This window comes from Artibeus jamaicensis, unplaced genomic scaffold (assembly GCF_021234435.1).
Source record: "Artibeus jamaicensis isolate MK-2021 breed Jamaican fruit bat unplaced genomic scaffold, CSHL_Jam_final contig_332, whole genome shotgun sequence".
Taxonomy (NCBI): domain Eukaryota; kingdom Metazoa; phylum Chordata; class Mammalia; order Chiroptera; family Phyllostomidae; genus Artibeus; species Artibeus jamaicensis.
This window is the reverse complement of record NW_026521788.1, coordinates 24,010,927-24,027,989: the sequence shown is the minus strand read 5'-3', so window position 1 is coordinate 24,027,989 and position 17,063 is coordinate 24,010,927. Positions and strand designations below refer to the sequence as shown.

The following is a 17,063-nucleotide window of genomic DNA, read 5'->3' as shown; positions in this document are numbered from 1 at the left end:
TTTGATAATGGGTAATAAGGTTGAACACTCTTATGTGCTTATTTTTATGAATAGAGTTGGTGTGAACATTGATTTACAGGTTTTTGTGTTAATGCTTTCATTTCTCTAGGATAATTACCTAAAATTCAACTAAAATTTTCACAAATTGCTGAAGACCAATTTGAGGTATTGTTAGAGTATGGAATCCCTAGAAACCATAGATACAAAAAGAGTTTATAACCATACACAGGCTCTTTTCACTGGATATCAACCAGGAGCTCACCAGAAAGATTGGGGAAAGGGTGAGACAGAGAAATCCTCTTCCATGGATTCAGCCCATCGTAGGGGAGCACCCACCACAATGAGAAAAGCAAAAATTTTATTTTAGACTTTGCCCCTAAATAACAAAAGCCTTTGGCCACTGGGGGAGGATAGCAAACCCTGTCACCTCAGAGTACAGGTAAAAATTTACTGAGGCTAGGAAAGGGGGAAAGTCCTCCAACTTTGTTCTTTTTCAGCACTATTCCTTGAGAATCAGTATGATTTGTCTGGCCAAGATGAAGGCATAGGTAGATAAACTTTGCCTCCTTGCACAACCAAAAGAAGGATAGCAACAAATTTAAAAACAAAAACAACCAGAACTGCCAGAAAGTCAAACTGTGTGGAAGTCTTCATCCAGACTGGTAGGAGGAGTGGAGATGGGCAGCTGGGGTGGAGAGGATGTGTGGGAAGGTGGCAACTGGAGGTCCTGGCAGTCCCATGTTTGTGTGTTGATAAACTGGAAGGAACAACTGGGGAGTGAGACAGACTACACAACCCAGGGTTCCAGGGAAGTAAAGCCTCAGAACCTCTGACTGAAAACACCTGTGAGGGTTGAGGCGACTGGAGAAACTCCAAGCCTCATAAGAGAGTTCTTTGGACCCACAGGGTCCTAGAACATGCACAAAACCACCCACCTAGGAATCAGCACCAGAAGGGTCCAGTTTGCTTGGGGGTAGCAAAAGAAGTGACTGAAAACCTGTAGAGAGCCAAGCAGATGACATTGTTCTCTCTTGACCCTCGCCCCCACATACAGTGCCACAATGAAGTGACATGGGTTGCCCCGCCCTGGTGAACAGCTAAGGCTCCGCTCCTTAGTAACAGGTGCACCAAGACCAAAAAATATGGCCCGAATAAAAGAACAGATCAACTCTCTCCCCCGAAAAAAATACAACGAAGCAATGAAGAGATAGCCAACTTACCAGATGCACAGTTCAAAACGTTGGTAATCGGGATACTTGCAGAAATGGTTGAGTATTGTCTCAGAAGAGGAAAAAATAAAGGCTATGTAAAGTGAAATAAAGGAAAATGTATAGGGAACCAACAGTGAAGGGAAGGAAACCGGGACTCAAATCAGTGATTTGGAGCAAAAGGAAGACTAAACATTCAACCAGAACAGAATAAACAAGAATTCAAAACAATGATGAGAGGCTTAGGAACCTCCAGGGCAACTTAAAACATTCCAGCATCTGAATAGGGTGTGCCAGAAAGGATGCCAGAAGGAGATAGTAAGAACAAGCAATTGAAAACTTATTTGAAAACATAAAGGAGAACTTCCCTAATCTAGGGAGGGAAGTAGACCTCCAGGAATTCCAGGAAGCTCAGTCCCAAAGAAGTTGGACCCAAGGAAGCACACATGAAGGCACATCATAATTACATTACCCAAGATTAAAGATTAGGAGAGAATCTTAAAAGCAGCAAGAGAAAAAGAGACAGTTGCCTACAAAGAAGTGCTCATAAGCCTATCAGCTGATTTCTCAAAAGAAAACTTGCATACAAGGAGGGGCTGGAAAGAAGTATTCTGAGTCATGAAAAGCAAGGACCTACATCCAAGATTATTCTATCCAGCAAAGATTTCGTTTAGAATAGAAGGGCAGAGAAAGTGATTCCCAGATAAGGTCAAGTTAAAAGAGTTCATCATCACCAAGCCCTTATATGAAATGTTAAAGGGACTTATCTAAAAAAAAAGAAGATAAAAAATATGAACAGTAAAGTGACAACAAACTCACAGCTATCATCAACTGAACCCAAAGAAAAAATAAAAAACAAAAATGAACTAAGCAAAGAATTGGAACAGGAACAGAGTCACAGAAATAGAGACCACCTGGAGGGTTATCAGTGGGAAGGAGGAGGGGTAGAATGGGGGGGAAAGTACAGGGATTGAGAAAAATAAGACTACAATCTATAGTAAATATAGATGCAGAAATCTTTAATGAAATAAGTAGTCATTGAATCTTAAGTCAGAATCAGTGTTTTAAGAATTTTTTTACTGTAAAATTGACTTATTTTTTGCAGTGCAGTTCTGTACGTTTTAACACTTGTCCAGATTTTCATGGCTATCATCCCAGTCTGTGTACAGAGTGTCACCCTAAAAATCTCTGTGTCGTTCCTTTGTAGACAAATATTCTACCTACTGGTAACCTCTGGCAATCTGATCTTTTTTCTTTTCCATCACTACAGTTTTAAGGTTCCAGAATGTCCTGTAACTTAAATATATATATATAGATTATGCCACTGCAGTTGTCCTGTTCCCCCCCTTTATTCCCCCCCACTCTGCACACCTCCTTCCCCACCATTCCCCCCTTTAGTTTATGTTCATGTGTCACAAGTTCTTTAGATTCTATATTTCCCATACTATTCATGCCCTCCCCCTGTCTATTTTCTATGTACCATCTATGCTACTTATTCTCTGTACCTGCTTCCCCCTTTTCCTCCTCCCATTCCCCTGTTGCTAACCCTCATGTGATCTCCATTTCTATGGTTCCACTCCTGATCTAGCTGTCCTCTTAGTTTGCTTTTGTTTTAGGTGTGGTTGTTAATAACTGTGAGTTTGCTGTCCTTTCACTATTCATATTCTTATCTTCTTTTTCTTAGATAAGTCCTTTTAACATTTCATATAATAAGTAAGGGCTTGGTGGTGATGAACTCCTTGAATTTGATCTTATCTGAGAAGCACTTTATCTGCCCTTCCATTCTAAATGAAAGCTTTGCTGGGTAGAGCAATCTTGGATAGAGGTCTTTGGATTTCATGACTTGGAATACTTCTTTCCATCCCTTTCTTGCCAGTAAGGTCTCTTTTGAGAAATCAGCTGACAGTCTGATGGGAACTCCTTTGTAGGTGACTGTCCCCTTATCTCTTGCTGCTTCTAGGATTCTCTCCTTCATTTGAATCTTGGCTAATGTAATTATGATGTGCCCTAGTGTGTTCCTTCTTGGGTCTACTTTCTTTGGGACTCTCTGAGCTTCCTGGATTTCCTAGAAGTCTATTTCCTTTGCCAGATTGGGGAAGTTCTTCTTTATTATTTGTTCAAATAAGTTTTCCACTTGTTACTGTTCCTTTTCCCCTTCTGGCACCCCTATAATTCGGATGTTGGAGCGTTTAAAGATGTCCTGGAGGTTCCTAAGCCTCTCCTCATTTTTTTGAATTCTAGTGTCTTCATTCTTTTCTGTTTGGTCATTATTTTTTTCTTCTGGTCCACTCCATTGATTTCAGTCCCAGATTTGTTTCCATCACTATTGGTTCCCTGTGCATTTTGCTTCATTTCACTTAGTTTAGCCTTCTTTTGTTCCTCTAATTTGTGACTAAAATCAACCAGTTCTGTGAGCATCCTGATCACCAGTGTTTTGAACCTGTGCATCTGATAGGTTGGCTATCTCTTGGTTGCTTAGAAGTATGGGCTCTGGGGCTTTGAGCTGTTCTTCTTCTTGAGCCATAATGTTTTGATCTGTTCGCACCTCTTATGCATGAGGGGCAGAGCCTTAGATGTTCACCAGGGCAGGGCCTCTGTATGTGAGGGCGGGGTCAGAGAGGGGCAGTGGCGCTTGTTCCACACTCTCTCTCAGATTTCTGGCTCCTCTGCTGCTTCCCACAAGCAAATTGGGCCCTTCTGGTGCTGGTTCCTTGATGTGTGGGCTTGTGCACCCTGCAGGACCCTGTGGGTCTCTCCAACAAACTCTCTGTGAACCTGGAAGCCTCTCCTGGCACCTCGACCCCTGAAAGTTTTATCAGTTGGAGCTTTTAGGCTTTAATTCCCGGCACTGGGGCCCTGGTTTGTGCGGTCTGACTCACTGCTTGTTTTTTTGCCTGGTTTATCTGTGCACGAATTGCCACCCCATGCCTGGGATCAGCCAACCACTGCGTGCACACGTGGGTCAGTCGGCCACTTTTTCCTGCCCAACCCCATTCTGCTGGCCTCTGACTCCACCCCTCTTACTGGCTGGCTGAATGGTCCATTGTTGCCAGGCTTCCGTACAGTGCAATTTTCTGTATTTTGGTCGTGTTTTTGTTACTAAAACTTTGTTGTCTTAAAACTTGGTTGTGCAAGGAGGTACAGTGTTTCTACCTATGCCTCCATCTTGGCTGGAAGTCTGTCCTGTAACCTTTTGAAACTGGCTCCTTTCATCATCATAATACCTTTATGATTCTTGTTAAGCATGTCAATAATTCATTCTTCATTGATTGATTGCTGTGTGGTATGCCATTATCTGGATGCATTAGACTTTGTTTATCCATTCAGCTGTTGAAATTATTTATTTCCAGTTTTGATGATCATGAATAAAATTGCTGTAAACATTTAGGTACAGGCTTTTGTATGAACATAAGTTTTCATTTCTAGAGTAAATAGCTAGGAGTATACCAACTTGCTTTCCCCACCAACAATATATGAGGGGTACAATTGCTCTGTATCTTTGATATTGTCAAATATTGTTGGTTTTAGTATTGTTTGTTTTCTTTTTTAAGACATTGTAATAGGTATATAGTGGTACTAATTGTGGTTTTCATTTTCACTTCTGTAATAGCTAATGGTGCTGAGCATTTTTTCATGTGCTTATTCACCACTCATAGGTATTCTTTGATAAAGTGTCTATTCAGATCTTCTGCCTATTCTTTAATTGGTTTGTACATACACTGTTATGATTGTAGGAAATTCTAAAAAATGCACACTTATCTCTAGGGCAGTGGCAGTACTGGCACTGTGCAGGCACTTAAAAGTCTGAGAAAGGGAAACTCTTCTTTCTGACCAAAGGACCGTGGTTTCAAGAATGTGAGGAGAATTCCCATTGATTTTTTTCCCTGTCTTATAGCACACTAATTTTCAACTAGATCAGACTTTTACCCCCTTCCCCTGGGAATATTTGGCAATGTATGGACACATTTTTGGTTGTCATAACCGAAATGGAAGGAAATGCTCCTGGTTACTAGTAACACCAACCTAGGCAAAGGGAAGAGAAACTTTGGGATAAAGAAGAAAAGAGAAGTAAGGGTAGGAGATCTGAGAGGCCTGAGAGTTTTTGGCTTCTGAGAGAGAAGGTTTGGGAGGTGAAGTGGTATTTCTGTGAATCTTTGACTTTTCCATCACAGAATGTTAGATGGAAAAGAATCCGGGAGACCATGTAATGTGATTCCCCTAATTTTGTAGATAAGAACACTAAGACCAGATAGCATCCAGAGTTTAAATTCAAATACCTGGGATTTAAATTTAAGACTTCTAAGTCCAAAGTACTTTACTTTTTACACATTATTACTCCCTTCTCTCCTTTTTGTGTTTAGGAATACTTTCTGTTCACAAGAAGGCCAGGTGAGAGCTTTGTGCTAGGGAAAGATGAAGGGAGGCCTTTAGATTATCATCTATGTTGACTTCTTGTCAAGCAGAACCTCTGTATGGGGGTAAAGACTGGGCATCTGTGTTTTCTTTGTGCTTTGACTTTGTGTTAATGCCGTGGGATGATTTGCAGCTTTCATGTATTATAGAAGAAGAGAGAAAGGAAGAAAAACAATAGAGAAAAGAAACAGGGAATAGGGTTGTATTTCATGGGACTAGTAGAATGCTCTGAAATCATTGTTTCAGGCCCTAACCTATTTACAAACAAATTTTGATGTATTATTTTAATATTCCATTTTTAGGTACTAACTTTTCTCAAGTCTGGTCAGAATAATTCTGGTCTGTTTTCATACCACCCTCAGGATTTTAGTATACTTACTCCCGTTATGATTATATACATAGGAGGAAAATATTAATGGTTATTCTCTGTTTATGGATGCATTTAACTGCTCTATAGAGTTTAGCAGAGCAGCTTAACAAGATATTTTGAGAGGTGAAGTATTTTCTTTACCACTCTTACCCGGTGTCACATACATGTTTTTATTTTGTTCACTCCTCTGTTGTCTGTACAAAATAGGGATGTGATAACTGCTAGTATTAGCTACTCCAAATGGTATAACTTAGTTCGGTTAGTTAGTTTTCCATATCTCCAACACTCCCAATCAGGGTTCCTTAGCTGAACCACAGAACAACAAAAATTATTTCAGTGATTACTTTCTCAGTTCTCCTTCTATTTGCACAGATCTACCATTCTAGAGGTGTAAGAGAACAATTAGTTGATTGCCCAGTGGATGTCTTCATTCTGTCATGGAACACCTGTTGAGAAAGCCTGTAAGAGTTCAGTAACTGTGTTTTGTCATTAACTCACCACCATTGTCACATAGGGAGAATGTGGGTTGCAGCTCGTGAAAGAGTGCACCAAAGGAGGACTGCAGGGATTTTTATCTGTTTTATCCTTTTTGGAGACATTGTGAGCAGTCATAGGTGTAATTGAGTATTTTCTCAAAGAATATGAAACTTGCATAGTCATTATAATTGACTGTAGAAAATGATTATTTACAAGTGGAAAATACCTTATAGAAGGAAATGTTTTTTTTTAATCCATAGACTTTTTTTTAGCAGTTTTTGGTTCAAAGAAGAAAGTTGAGTGAAAAATACAGAGTTCCCATATACCCCTTCACTCTGTCTTTCAGTTTCCCGCTCCCATTTTTTTAATACTCGCCCAACTATATGTTCATTGATGTGAGAGAGAGAGAGAGAAACATCAATGTGAGAGAGAAACATCAATCAGTTGCCTTCCATATGTGCCTTAACTAGGGATTGAACCTGCAATCTAGGTTTGTGCCCTGACTGGGGATTGAATCTGAAACTTTTTTGGTGTTTGGGATGATCTTCCAATAAACTGAGCCACCTGGCCAGGACTCAGTTTCCCCTTTTTAACCTTTTGATTTCATAGCATTTTTACAATCAATGACCCAATGCTGATGTATATATTTAGAGATTTTGTTTGTTTATTTTCAAAGAGAGGAGAAGGGAGCGGGAAAGAGAGGGAGAGAACATCAGTGTGCGAGAGAAACATCAATCAGTTGCTCCCAACTAGGGACCTGGCCTGCAAGCCAGGCATTTGCTCTGCCTGACAGGGAATCGAACTGGTGACACTCAATCCACGGAGCCACACCAGCCCTAGTTGGTATATTATTAAGTGATGTACATAATTTATATTAGGGCTCACTCTTTGTGTTGCACATTCCATAGGTATTTTTTTATTGTGAAAAATACAGAACATTAAACTTACCATCTTAACCAAGTGTACAGTTTAGTAGTGTTAAGGGTATTCACATTGTTATATAACAAATCTTTAGAACATTTTCATTAGAAAATAACTTTTAAAAATATACTGCAGGTATAATATATATGAGGCTGGTAAAATTATAGATTTATTTCATTTTCATTTTTCAAACTTTCTGTGACATTAAAAGAAAACACTTCTATAAGAAAGAACTGACCAGTGGCCTGCCTAGGCACCAAGAGGCCGCCTGTCACCTTGTTGCAAAATATGACTCTTAATTTCAAACTTAGAGACCTCACCTTTGCCAAGGTGAAAGGTTATCTTCATTGGCCAGCTTGAGTACATGAAGTTCCCGATGGAGCTATAAAACTGCCCACAAAGAACCCATTTTCTTCTTGGAACTCACAAGACTGCTTTTGTAGGCCCAAAGAATCTATTTCCTTACTCAGAAAATGAAGTATGGGAAACCAAATAAATGAGAGAATTTAATGAAGGTTTATGGAAGATAAATAACAATCTGAAAGTGAAATTTTCAAGTCAACAGACATCAGCTCAACAATCAAATGCATCATCTGATGTTGAATTTAAGAAAAAGAGCCTAGTGTTTCAAAGAAAGATACTGACCATGAGGAAAAACCCAGAATGAGGATGTGACTAAAGCAATTGTCACATAACCACTCAAAAAGCCTCCAGAAGAGGGAGAGACAGAAAGGTAGAAATCCAAGTAGAAACCAAAAAGGCAGGAGCAGTGACAACAACAGCAGCATCTGTTAATCTAAAAGTGAGTCCTAGGCAGGGATATCCTGCAGCTACGAGGGCAAGATTCCAAAACCAAGAGGCCAACCCAAAATGGTAAAACAGACCTGTCCTTCGAGAGTGACACAGTAACTGAAGAAGACAAAAGAAAAGTGTCGAGAGTAAAAAAGCAGCTTTAAAAGGATGAAGCGGGCCAGAGGAAGAAGAGCAAAGGAAAGAGCCAGACAAATGAGGAGTGGGAGAAAAAAGCTGAATCAAAAGAAGAAGATGATTGAGAAGAGAAAAGGTGGAAGACATTTTCAGGCTGCTCTGAGAAGGAATGTGCTGAAAGGCCAACATTTGAAAGAAGCAGCAGATAGAATATGCACACAAGAGGCACCAATGGAAACTGAGCACCAAACAACATGTAAAACTACTGCAAGAAAAAAATCTCTCATTTTGGACTCAAAGCATTAATCCAGTCACTGAATAGAAAATACAAGTGGAACAAATGAGATGAAGATCTTGAGAGAGATTCATTGAACTCATTTCATCCTCCCTCACCCCCTTTCATGGAAGAACGTTCCATATTTCTAAATTGAAGACTTCATTAATGGCATTATTACTGTGTTTTGATTGTTAAATTTCTTGTACAAATGACATCCTAAGGTCAGCCATCATGTCTCTTAAAATTGTTTATTTCCAGCTTAAAATTAGGCTTTGTGTTTGAAGATTAGAATAAACTCAAATGAAGATGCTGATCGTACTTATTTGTTTAGAAAATATAAAAAATCAATTTTGTTTTGGAGTTAGGTGTTAAACTGGAACAGCTATTATACCCCAGAGGATGGGAGCAGTTGTGCCCTTTCCTTGACATTGCTTTGTTAAGTGTTTAGAATCTTAATTGTTTTAATCCTGAGAAACATAGCCTTATTAAGAAAACAAAAATGAAACCGTAACCAAAATTTTATTTTATTTTTATCCTCGCCTGAGGAAACATGCTCATTGATTTTAGAGAGAGGGGAAGGAAGAGGGAGAGAGAGGGAAAGAGACATCAATGTGAGAGAGAAACATCAGTGGGTTGCCTCTCATACATGCCCCAGGGGGGCTGAACCCACAGCCTAGGCATGTGCCCTGACTGAGAATTGAACTCCCAACCTTTCGGTTTATAGGATGACATTCCAACCAATTGAGCCACACCAGCCAGGCTAATTGACATAACATTATTTCAGGTGTACAATATAATGATTTGATATTTGTATATATTGCAAAATGATTACCATAACATCTAGTTAACATCCATCAGCATGCATAGTTACAGATTTTTTCTCCTGATGAGAATTTTTAGGTCCACTATCGTAGCAACTTTCAAATATACAGTACAGTATTATTAACTGTGCTGTACATTACATCCCCTGAACTTGCTTATTTTAAAACTGAACGTTTACACATTTTGATCACCTCCACGCATTTTGTCCATATCTCACCCCCCATCTATGGCAACTACCAGCTATTCTCTGGCTTGTTGCCTTTCTTTTTCTTTTCTTTTCTTTTCTTTTCTTTTCTTCTTTCTTTCTTTCTTTCTTTCTTTCTTTCTTTCTTTCTTTCTTTCTTTCTTTCTTTCTTTCTTTCTTTCTTCTTTATTTAAGGTTTTTCGTAGAAGTGAATCTTATACTGTGTGATATTTGCCTTTCTCTAAGAATAATGCCCTCAGGGTCTACCCATGTTGTCAAGAATGGCAAGATTCCCTTCTTTATAGCTGAATAACATTCCATTGTATATACCAATAAAAATATACCATATTTTCTTATCCATTCATCCATTGATGGACACTTAGGTTATGGACATGGCTTGGCTATTGTAAATAATGGTGCAGTGAACATGGAGTTATCTCCATGATACTTCTTTGAGGTAGTGATTTTGTTTCTTTTGGATAAACATACAGAAATGAAGTTGTGGATTTCAACACATTAGCTCATCCTGGAGGTTTTAGAAAATCTATAATGGGCATCATTGTTTCTGTAGCTTCCTGGGTGTTATTTTTTAAATAGACTGTTCCTTTGGTTGATTTGCTTATTTTTTTTCCTCCTCCACACTTTGCTTTCAGTGCAGTTATTCAGGAAAGGAAATTGCCACTCTTTGCTTATTCCTTCACCAGCCATAAGTTGCAGGTTTTATTATTGCAGTTAAAAGACTCTATGGGTATATGTGTGTGTGTTTTGAGAAAGTGAACCATGGAGGTACTTGATGGATGAAGTTAAGAGCATCAGAAAATCGAGTTCTGTAGAATATTGACATTTTCTGTAGCATCTTCATTTAGCATGAATATGTGCAAAAGTTCTGTGTCAAACTTAACATTTCTGTGAGACGATTCTTGTTCCTACAGTGATTATTTTTACTGTTAGAGACTTGTATGACTTAAATTAACTTTACATTCTCACCCAGATTATTTAAAATAGTTCTTTGCTGAACAGAGTTAGCCGAAGTGTGATCTTTCCTCATTTATTGTCAGTAATATCACTTTGAGGTATGAAAATGCATCTTTTCTAGACGTGAATGTTAATCTCTACTGTATTTTGGCAGTCATGCTGGTGTCTTCAGTGCAGAACTTTCAAGCTGATTAATTTCATCTAAAATAAATTCATGGAGATCTTTTAAAAATTATTTGGCATAATTAAAAGCCTAAGATATTTCCAGTAGCCTATTCCATTCCTCAGATGAAATGACAAAGCAAAAAAAAAAAAATAGACAGTCTTCTAAGATAATATAGTCAGCCAAACTCTTTTGTTTGGGTAGAAAATGCTTGGCTTATTTTCTACACTAAGTAAATTATCTTCCTTGGAGACTTTCTTGAGGAATTTCCAACTTTTAACTTAATGTAATATTTTCTTTGAATCCCTGTTAATAAGTTATTGTAGCTCTTACCTTTCTTCCTGCCTTGCCTTATGATGTGAATAGTTTTATGTTCCCTACTAAATTATATGGTGTTAGAGGGTAGAGTGTATACTCATTTTTGTGCCTTTTGCAGTGCCCTCACAATACTTTGCTCAATAAATAGCAAATGACTTAAAGGAAATAAAGGCAGTTGGACATTGTGGATTATGTGAAATTTGCTTAAACCAGTTAGGCTAATGTAGGATTCTGTCATTAATAACCATTCAGGATGGCTTTCTTCTAACAAAAAAACATAAGACATTTTTACATTTGGTTTTTCTGAAATAAACTCTTAAAGTCAGAATAAACATAGCAATAAGTACCACTTGTGCTTTGTATCTTCCAGAATAGAGTCTTAGTTTTAAGGCTGGTTACTTAGTTGGCTAGTAATAGAGCTAGAAAGAGAACCTAAGTTTTTTTGTATCTGCTCTAGTGTAATTGATTGCTGATCTCCTTGGCAAGTTGATAGGTATACATTAAAACAATTTAATAAGAAGGTACTGTAATAAGTGGTACAGTATTTTAATTCTAAAGGAATTCAGAGGAAAGAAATGAAGAATGATAATGATTTTCCCTAACTCTTATGGATAAGGTGGAATTTCATTTGAGCCTTAAGGAAAGTTGTCCAAAGAATAGTATAGAAATTGTTTGTAATGCTAAGACACTTAGAAACAACGATAAAAACAATTCAGAAACTTGACTATCTTCATTTCTAGTCTAATAGCATATCTATTATATAGTCATTACATTTATCATCATTTGGCATTATTCAGCTTACAATATTTCTATTTAAATCAATAAATATTTGAATGTGTTTAATGTCCATATTATTGTGTTAGGCTTCGTATATTATATTAGACTCAGTACTCTTGTTTAAGCTATAAACCCAGTTAGTAAGTTCTGTGGGGTATTTAATTATTAATATGAAATCAGTTATGAAAATGTGTTAATTATAATAGTTCTTGTAGTCTGTACAAGGAATAACTTGGCCAGCTAATCTTAAGCCTGCTCTCAGAAATCCATATATCTTAAATACAGCAATAGCAAGTGCTCGTTTTTTTCTATTTTTCTCCTATGTTCATGGAAACTGTTGTTTTTGTACATTGCACATCATTTTGGGATATCACACACCCTTTGCAAAGAAGCATTGCAAATATCATTGAAATAATTACACTTGTTTATGTTTGTGTTACTGTCCAGAATGTCCTTAATAAGTTGTTCCAGGTTGTAGCTGTAGTAAAATAGATTAAGAAAAGGTATATTCATCTGTGTTGCAAAACAATGAGGTAATTATGTCACTATATTGCAGTTGAATTGGGCATACTGTAATTTTTCGTATGGATTTTTGACATGTTTACCATTAAAGTTCATTCATAATTTCAGGGATTTTTTTTCTGTATTCAGAAGGGTAAATATGACAGAATGGTGTGTAATCTTGTTCTCCAGTAGAGTGTGAAGATGAAACACTTCTGGGATATTTCTGAGAACTTCGTTGCTGTTTAAATTAAAAGATTCTTTTCTGTAATATAGTGAATGAATAATATATTTGAGTATTTTGAAAGTATAACCAATCATTAGAAAGCAAAATGTTGGATAGAAAAAATCTTCTCAGGCCCTGACTATTATGGCTCAGTTGGTTGGGTGTCGTCCAGCAAAGCAAAAGGTCACAGGTTTGATTCCCAGTCAGGTTACATGCTTGGGTTGCGGATTCAGTCCATGGTCAGAGTGCATACAGGAAGCAACCCCTCGATGTTTCGAGTCACTTCACCTACTTCTTATATGCAGCTGGCACCCCTCTAGCTGTTGTCCTGGTGGTGTTTTTTCAGAGTAGGTCAGCTTGCATATGTTCCATGGGGGCTCTTTATAATGTTTCTTGAGGGCAGAAGAAACAGTCCCTCTTTTGAGAGATGGGCTTTTTCTTCCACCTCCCCAACCCTCACTGGTCTTTACAACCAGAAGTTACGAGGCTTTATTTTTCCTGCGCTGGAACCCTGGGCTATGCTGTCTGGCCTAGAGAGTCCCTTCTGGTTTTTATCCACCATACATGATGTGGGACCATCCATTCTGCTGGCTGCTGCTACCACTGCCTCACAAATGCTGCCGCACTGCGTCCTCTCTGCCCCTCCTACCCGTCTGGATGAATATTCTTTAAATACTCAGTTGTTAGACTTCCATACTGTTTGATTTTCTGGTAGCTCTGGTTTTGTTTTGTTCTGAGGTTAGTTGTGATCCTTATGGTTGTATGAGGAGGTAAAGCATGTCTACCTAGGCCTCCATCCTGGCTGATAGTATTTTTGGCTTTAAAGGAAGCTCAGAGCCACGTACGGGAAGAAAACTTATATGTGAGCAAATATGTTAATTGCCATAGGAAGATATGTACAAAGTACAAGATAATTTAAATTAGGAAACAGTGAACTAAAGGGTGGAGTATGTATACTTTGATTTGAAAATCATGTAAGCAGAAAGAAATGCCTGTTTTTCTTCCATTCTGATTGGTGGAATAAAAGAGTGAGGGGATTCTACTCTGGCCTCAAGATCATCGTCTAAAGGAAAAATATCATCTTCTATTAAGTGGACTGAGGTACCAGAGATGATCCTAAGTCTTTTGGGATGCCCCTGATATTTCTTTTTTTTTTTTTTTTTTAAGATTTTATTTATTTATCTTTAGAGGGGAAGGGAAGGAGAGAGGGAGAGAAACATCAATGTATGGTTGCCTTTTGTGCGTCCCCTGCTGGGAACTGGCCTGCAGGGAACCGGCCTACAACCCCAGCATGTACCCTGACTGGGAATCGAACCGCGATTGCCTGGTTCACAGGCCCACGCTCAATCCACTGAGCTACACCAGCCAGGGCTGGGATGCCCCTGATATTTCTATCACTTAATCAAAATCTGTACCATTCTGAGGCTCAACACTAAACAAAAGTCTTTGCTGACAAACCTGGTCTTATCCTGGTCTTTCTTTATTTTTTAATTCTCAGGCATCTATATCCAATATGTTTATATATACTCAGGATGGAAATGTATCATTTCGGAAATGTTTCATGTATATCTTGTCCAATTAGAATGTAAAAAAAAATTGGGACCTTTTAGGTCTCGTATAGGACTAAATAATGGGAACTTCATTAATTTTTGTTGAATGAGAACTTCCCAGTAATTCTCTTAGATGCTGAATTAATGAACTTTTGCTGCGGCAGCAAACACCCCCCCCCCCAATTTGGGGGCTTACAATAACAAACATTTATTTCTCACCAGCATTAAGTAGGTTGGCTGTGCTCAGCTTGTTCACCTGGCTTGACATTACTTGCCTCTGTGCTGGGATCTGTGCATTGTAGAACCCAGGACTACCTGGGCATTACCTTCTCTTCGTAGAGTGCAGGAGCACAAGATGTCCAATGGCAATAGCTCTTAAAAGAACTTCATGGAACTGGCCCATGTTTTATTGGTCAAAGCAAAGTATTGGGCAAGGTACATACCCAAAATGAAAAAAGTAGGAAAGTATTATTTGCCTGTGAGGTGAGGGTGGGAGAATGAATGTTTATTGAACAGTATGATCTAATACAGATGTTTCTGAATTAAAACAAAAAATTAAAGAGACAGGTGACATTGTAAGTGTGAAACGAAAGAATCTGGTGGGGAGGGGGGCTTCCAAGGGCCTAGGCATGAGAAAAGATTTAATTAAAACTTGAATTACTTTAACAAGAGTCGTATCAGCATTACGAAGTAGGGAGCAGCAAAGTGTCCTAGTTAACAATTGGGTGAGTCAGTCTACTCTTGGTTTAGACTCTAGATCTACTGCATCTAGCTATACAGTCTTCAGCAAGTCACTGTATTGCACATCTGTAAAATGGATGTGCCACGTATCAAATTGTTGCTTTTCAGCTCTAAATCCGTCTTTCATTGTCTTATTTGTTATATTGGATATTTCTCCCTTGCCAGTTTTTGAGCTTTGTCAGTAGCGGGACCAGAGGAAAACTGGAGAAGGAAGAGGTGTTACTTCCTGATTCTAGTGTGATCTTTATTGCATGCAATGGCCCACAGCAGCATGTGGGACACCCAGTGGCACTCAACTCCTAGAGAGTTCTAGTGGCAACTCTCCTATATGCAGTTTCATACTATGGCATCTCCTCCCCCCGGGCACCTTCCTGAGTTCTGCTGGCATGAGTTCCAGCAGATGGCTTTATAGTGCTTTCTTTTGGTGTGGCACTTCAGTAGATTTCTCAGATATCCATGCCGGCGTCCTCACCACAAGGTCTGGATCTCAGCTGGGAGTAGCCCCTTTATAGATTTATTTACTTGTTGGTCTGCATTGGCCCTTGAAATAGTAGCTGCTCCCCAGTCTCTTGTCTCTTTACTACTTAGTATTTAGTCTCCTGTTGCAATTAGTAATGCTGTATATTAATTTTTCCCTGTGAAAATTACTATGTGGTTTCTTGTCTTCTAATTATACCTTGACTGATGTATCAGGCTTATAAATAGTACTTTTCTCATACAATTGTTCGGAGGATTAAATGGGAACTTGGTATTGCAAAGTGTTTTAGAATAATGTCTGCCACTGAGTAAGTACTTATATTTGTTGGTGAAGTCGATACTGTCATCATCATCAATATCATCACCACTGCCCTACCACTAGTTAGGAGTAATATTTCTACTTTCTGTTCACAGAATGTTTCGTCTTAAATCACTTTCTGCACTGGCAGAACTGGCTCTGGGCTCTCGATGGTACCATGGAGGATCACGGCCGACCCAGATCAGGCGGCGACTGATGGTGGTAGCTTTCCTAGGTGCATCGGCAGTAACTGCAAGTACTGGTCTTTTGTGGAAGAGGTGAGTGTTACCTGAGCATCCTTTTCTTACAGGTACTCTGAGTCTTCTTGTTGTTTCTGTTATCTGAAAGGAATTGATTTCTGGCTTCCCTTTGTACCAAAACTTTGCTCAAATTATTTGGCATTGATATTTATCTATGAAATAAGATGTTTTAGAGAATTCAGCTATCATTACTAAGCAATGAATAGGAAGTATTCTGCTTCAAGATCTGCCTGTCTCCTTTGCTGAACATTTTAACTTATTAAATTATTAATTTACCAGTTTCATGATTTTAATCAATTTATAATAAATAACATAATAAATTTAACAAAGGACTTTCGCCAAGATGGAGACGTAGGTGGAACCACCTTGCCTCTGTGCACAACCAAATCTAAGAACAACTATTTTTAACAACAATAAACACAACCGAGCCACACAGAAAATCGACAATACGGAGTCCAAAGACAACTAAATGCTCAGCTAAACCGGTAGGAGAAGCGAAGCCAGCAGCGGAGCAGGTTAGCAAGGAAAAATCCCTGGGAGGTGCGCGATGCGCAAGCAGCCGAAGGCGCTGATCACGGGCTAGCTATGGGAGCACACAGGGAAGAGGCGCGGCGGGCTGTCTGCGGTCGGTCGTGCATCTGCGTGGGGATAAACCAGTGAGAAGGGAAGCCTGCCCGGGGCAGCAGGCTCGCACAATTCCGATCGGATAAACAGGCCTGGGGTGAGTGGTGTGACTGGACGGACTGGGCTAGCAGAGAGGACCGCCATTGCTCCCTCTCTGACCACGCCCCCACACACAGCGTCACAAACCAGCAACCTGAGTCGCCCCGTCCTGGTAAACAACTAAGGCTTCGCTTGGCTTACTTAACAGCAGGGCACGAATAGACCAAAAATGGCTCTAGGACAACTCAGAGCCCCAGAACCGATAGATCTAAGCGATGAAGAAATAGCCAGTCTTTCAGATGCACAGTTCAAAACACTGGTTACCAGGATCCTTACAAAACTGGTTGATTTTAGTCACAAATTAGAGAAACATATGGAAGCTAAACTAATTGAAATGAATGGTAATACAAAGGAAACCAATAGTAATGGAAAGGAAATTGGGACTCAAATCAAGGGAGTGGACCAGAAGAAAGAAAAAAATGATCAAACAGAAAAGAATGAAGAAATAAGAATTC

At 39.0% G+C, this 17,063-nt stretch overlaps 1 protein-coding gene and 1 pseudogene across 1 annotated transcript in view; both read left to right on the top strand.

The window, feature by feature from the left end:
* MICU1 (mitochondrial calcium uptake 1) overlaps nt 1-17,063 on the top strand; it is a 236,970-nt gene that overhangs the window by 27,107 nt on the left and 192,800 nt on the right. The window contains exon 2 of the mRNA XM_037130527.2: nt 15,742-15,903. Coding sequence (XP_036986422.2) covers nt 15,743-15,903 — 161 coding nt within the window. The 5' untranslated portion in view covers nt 15,742. The remainder of the gene's footprint in view (nt 1-15,741; nt 15,904-17,063) is intronic.
* On the top strand, nt 7,678-8,622 carry LOC119040006 (PC4 and SFRS1-interacting protein-like; annotated as a pseudogene).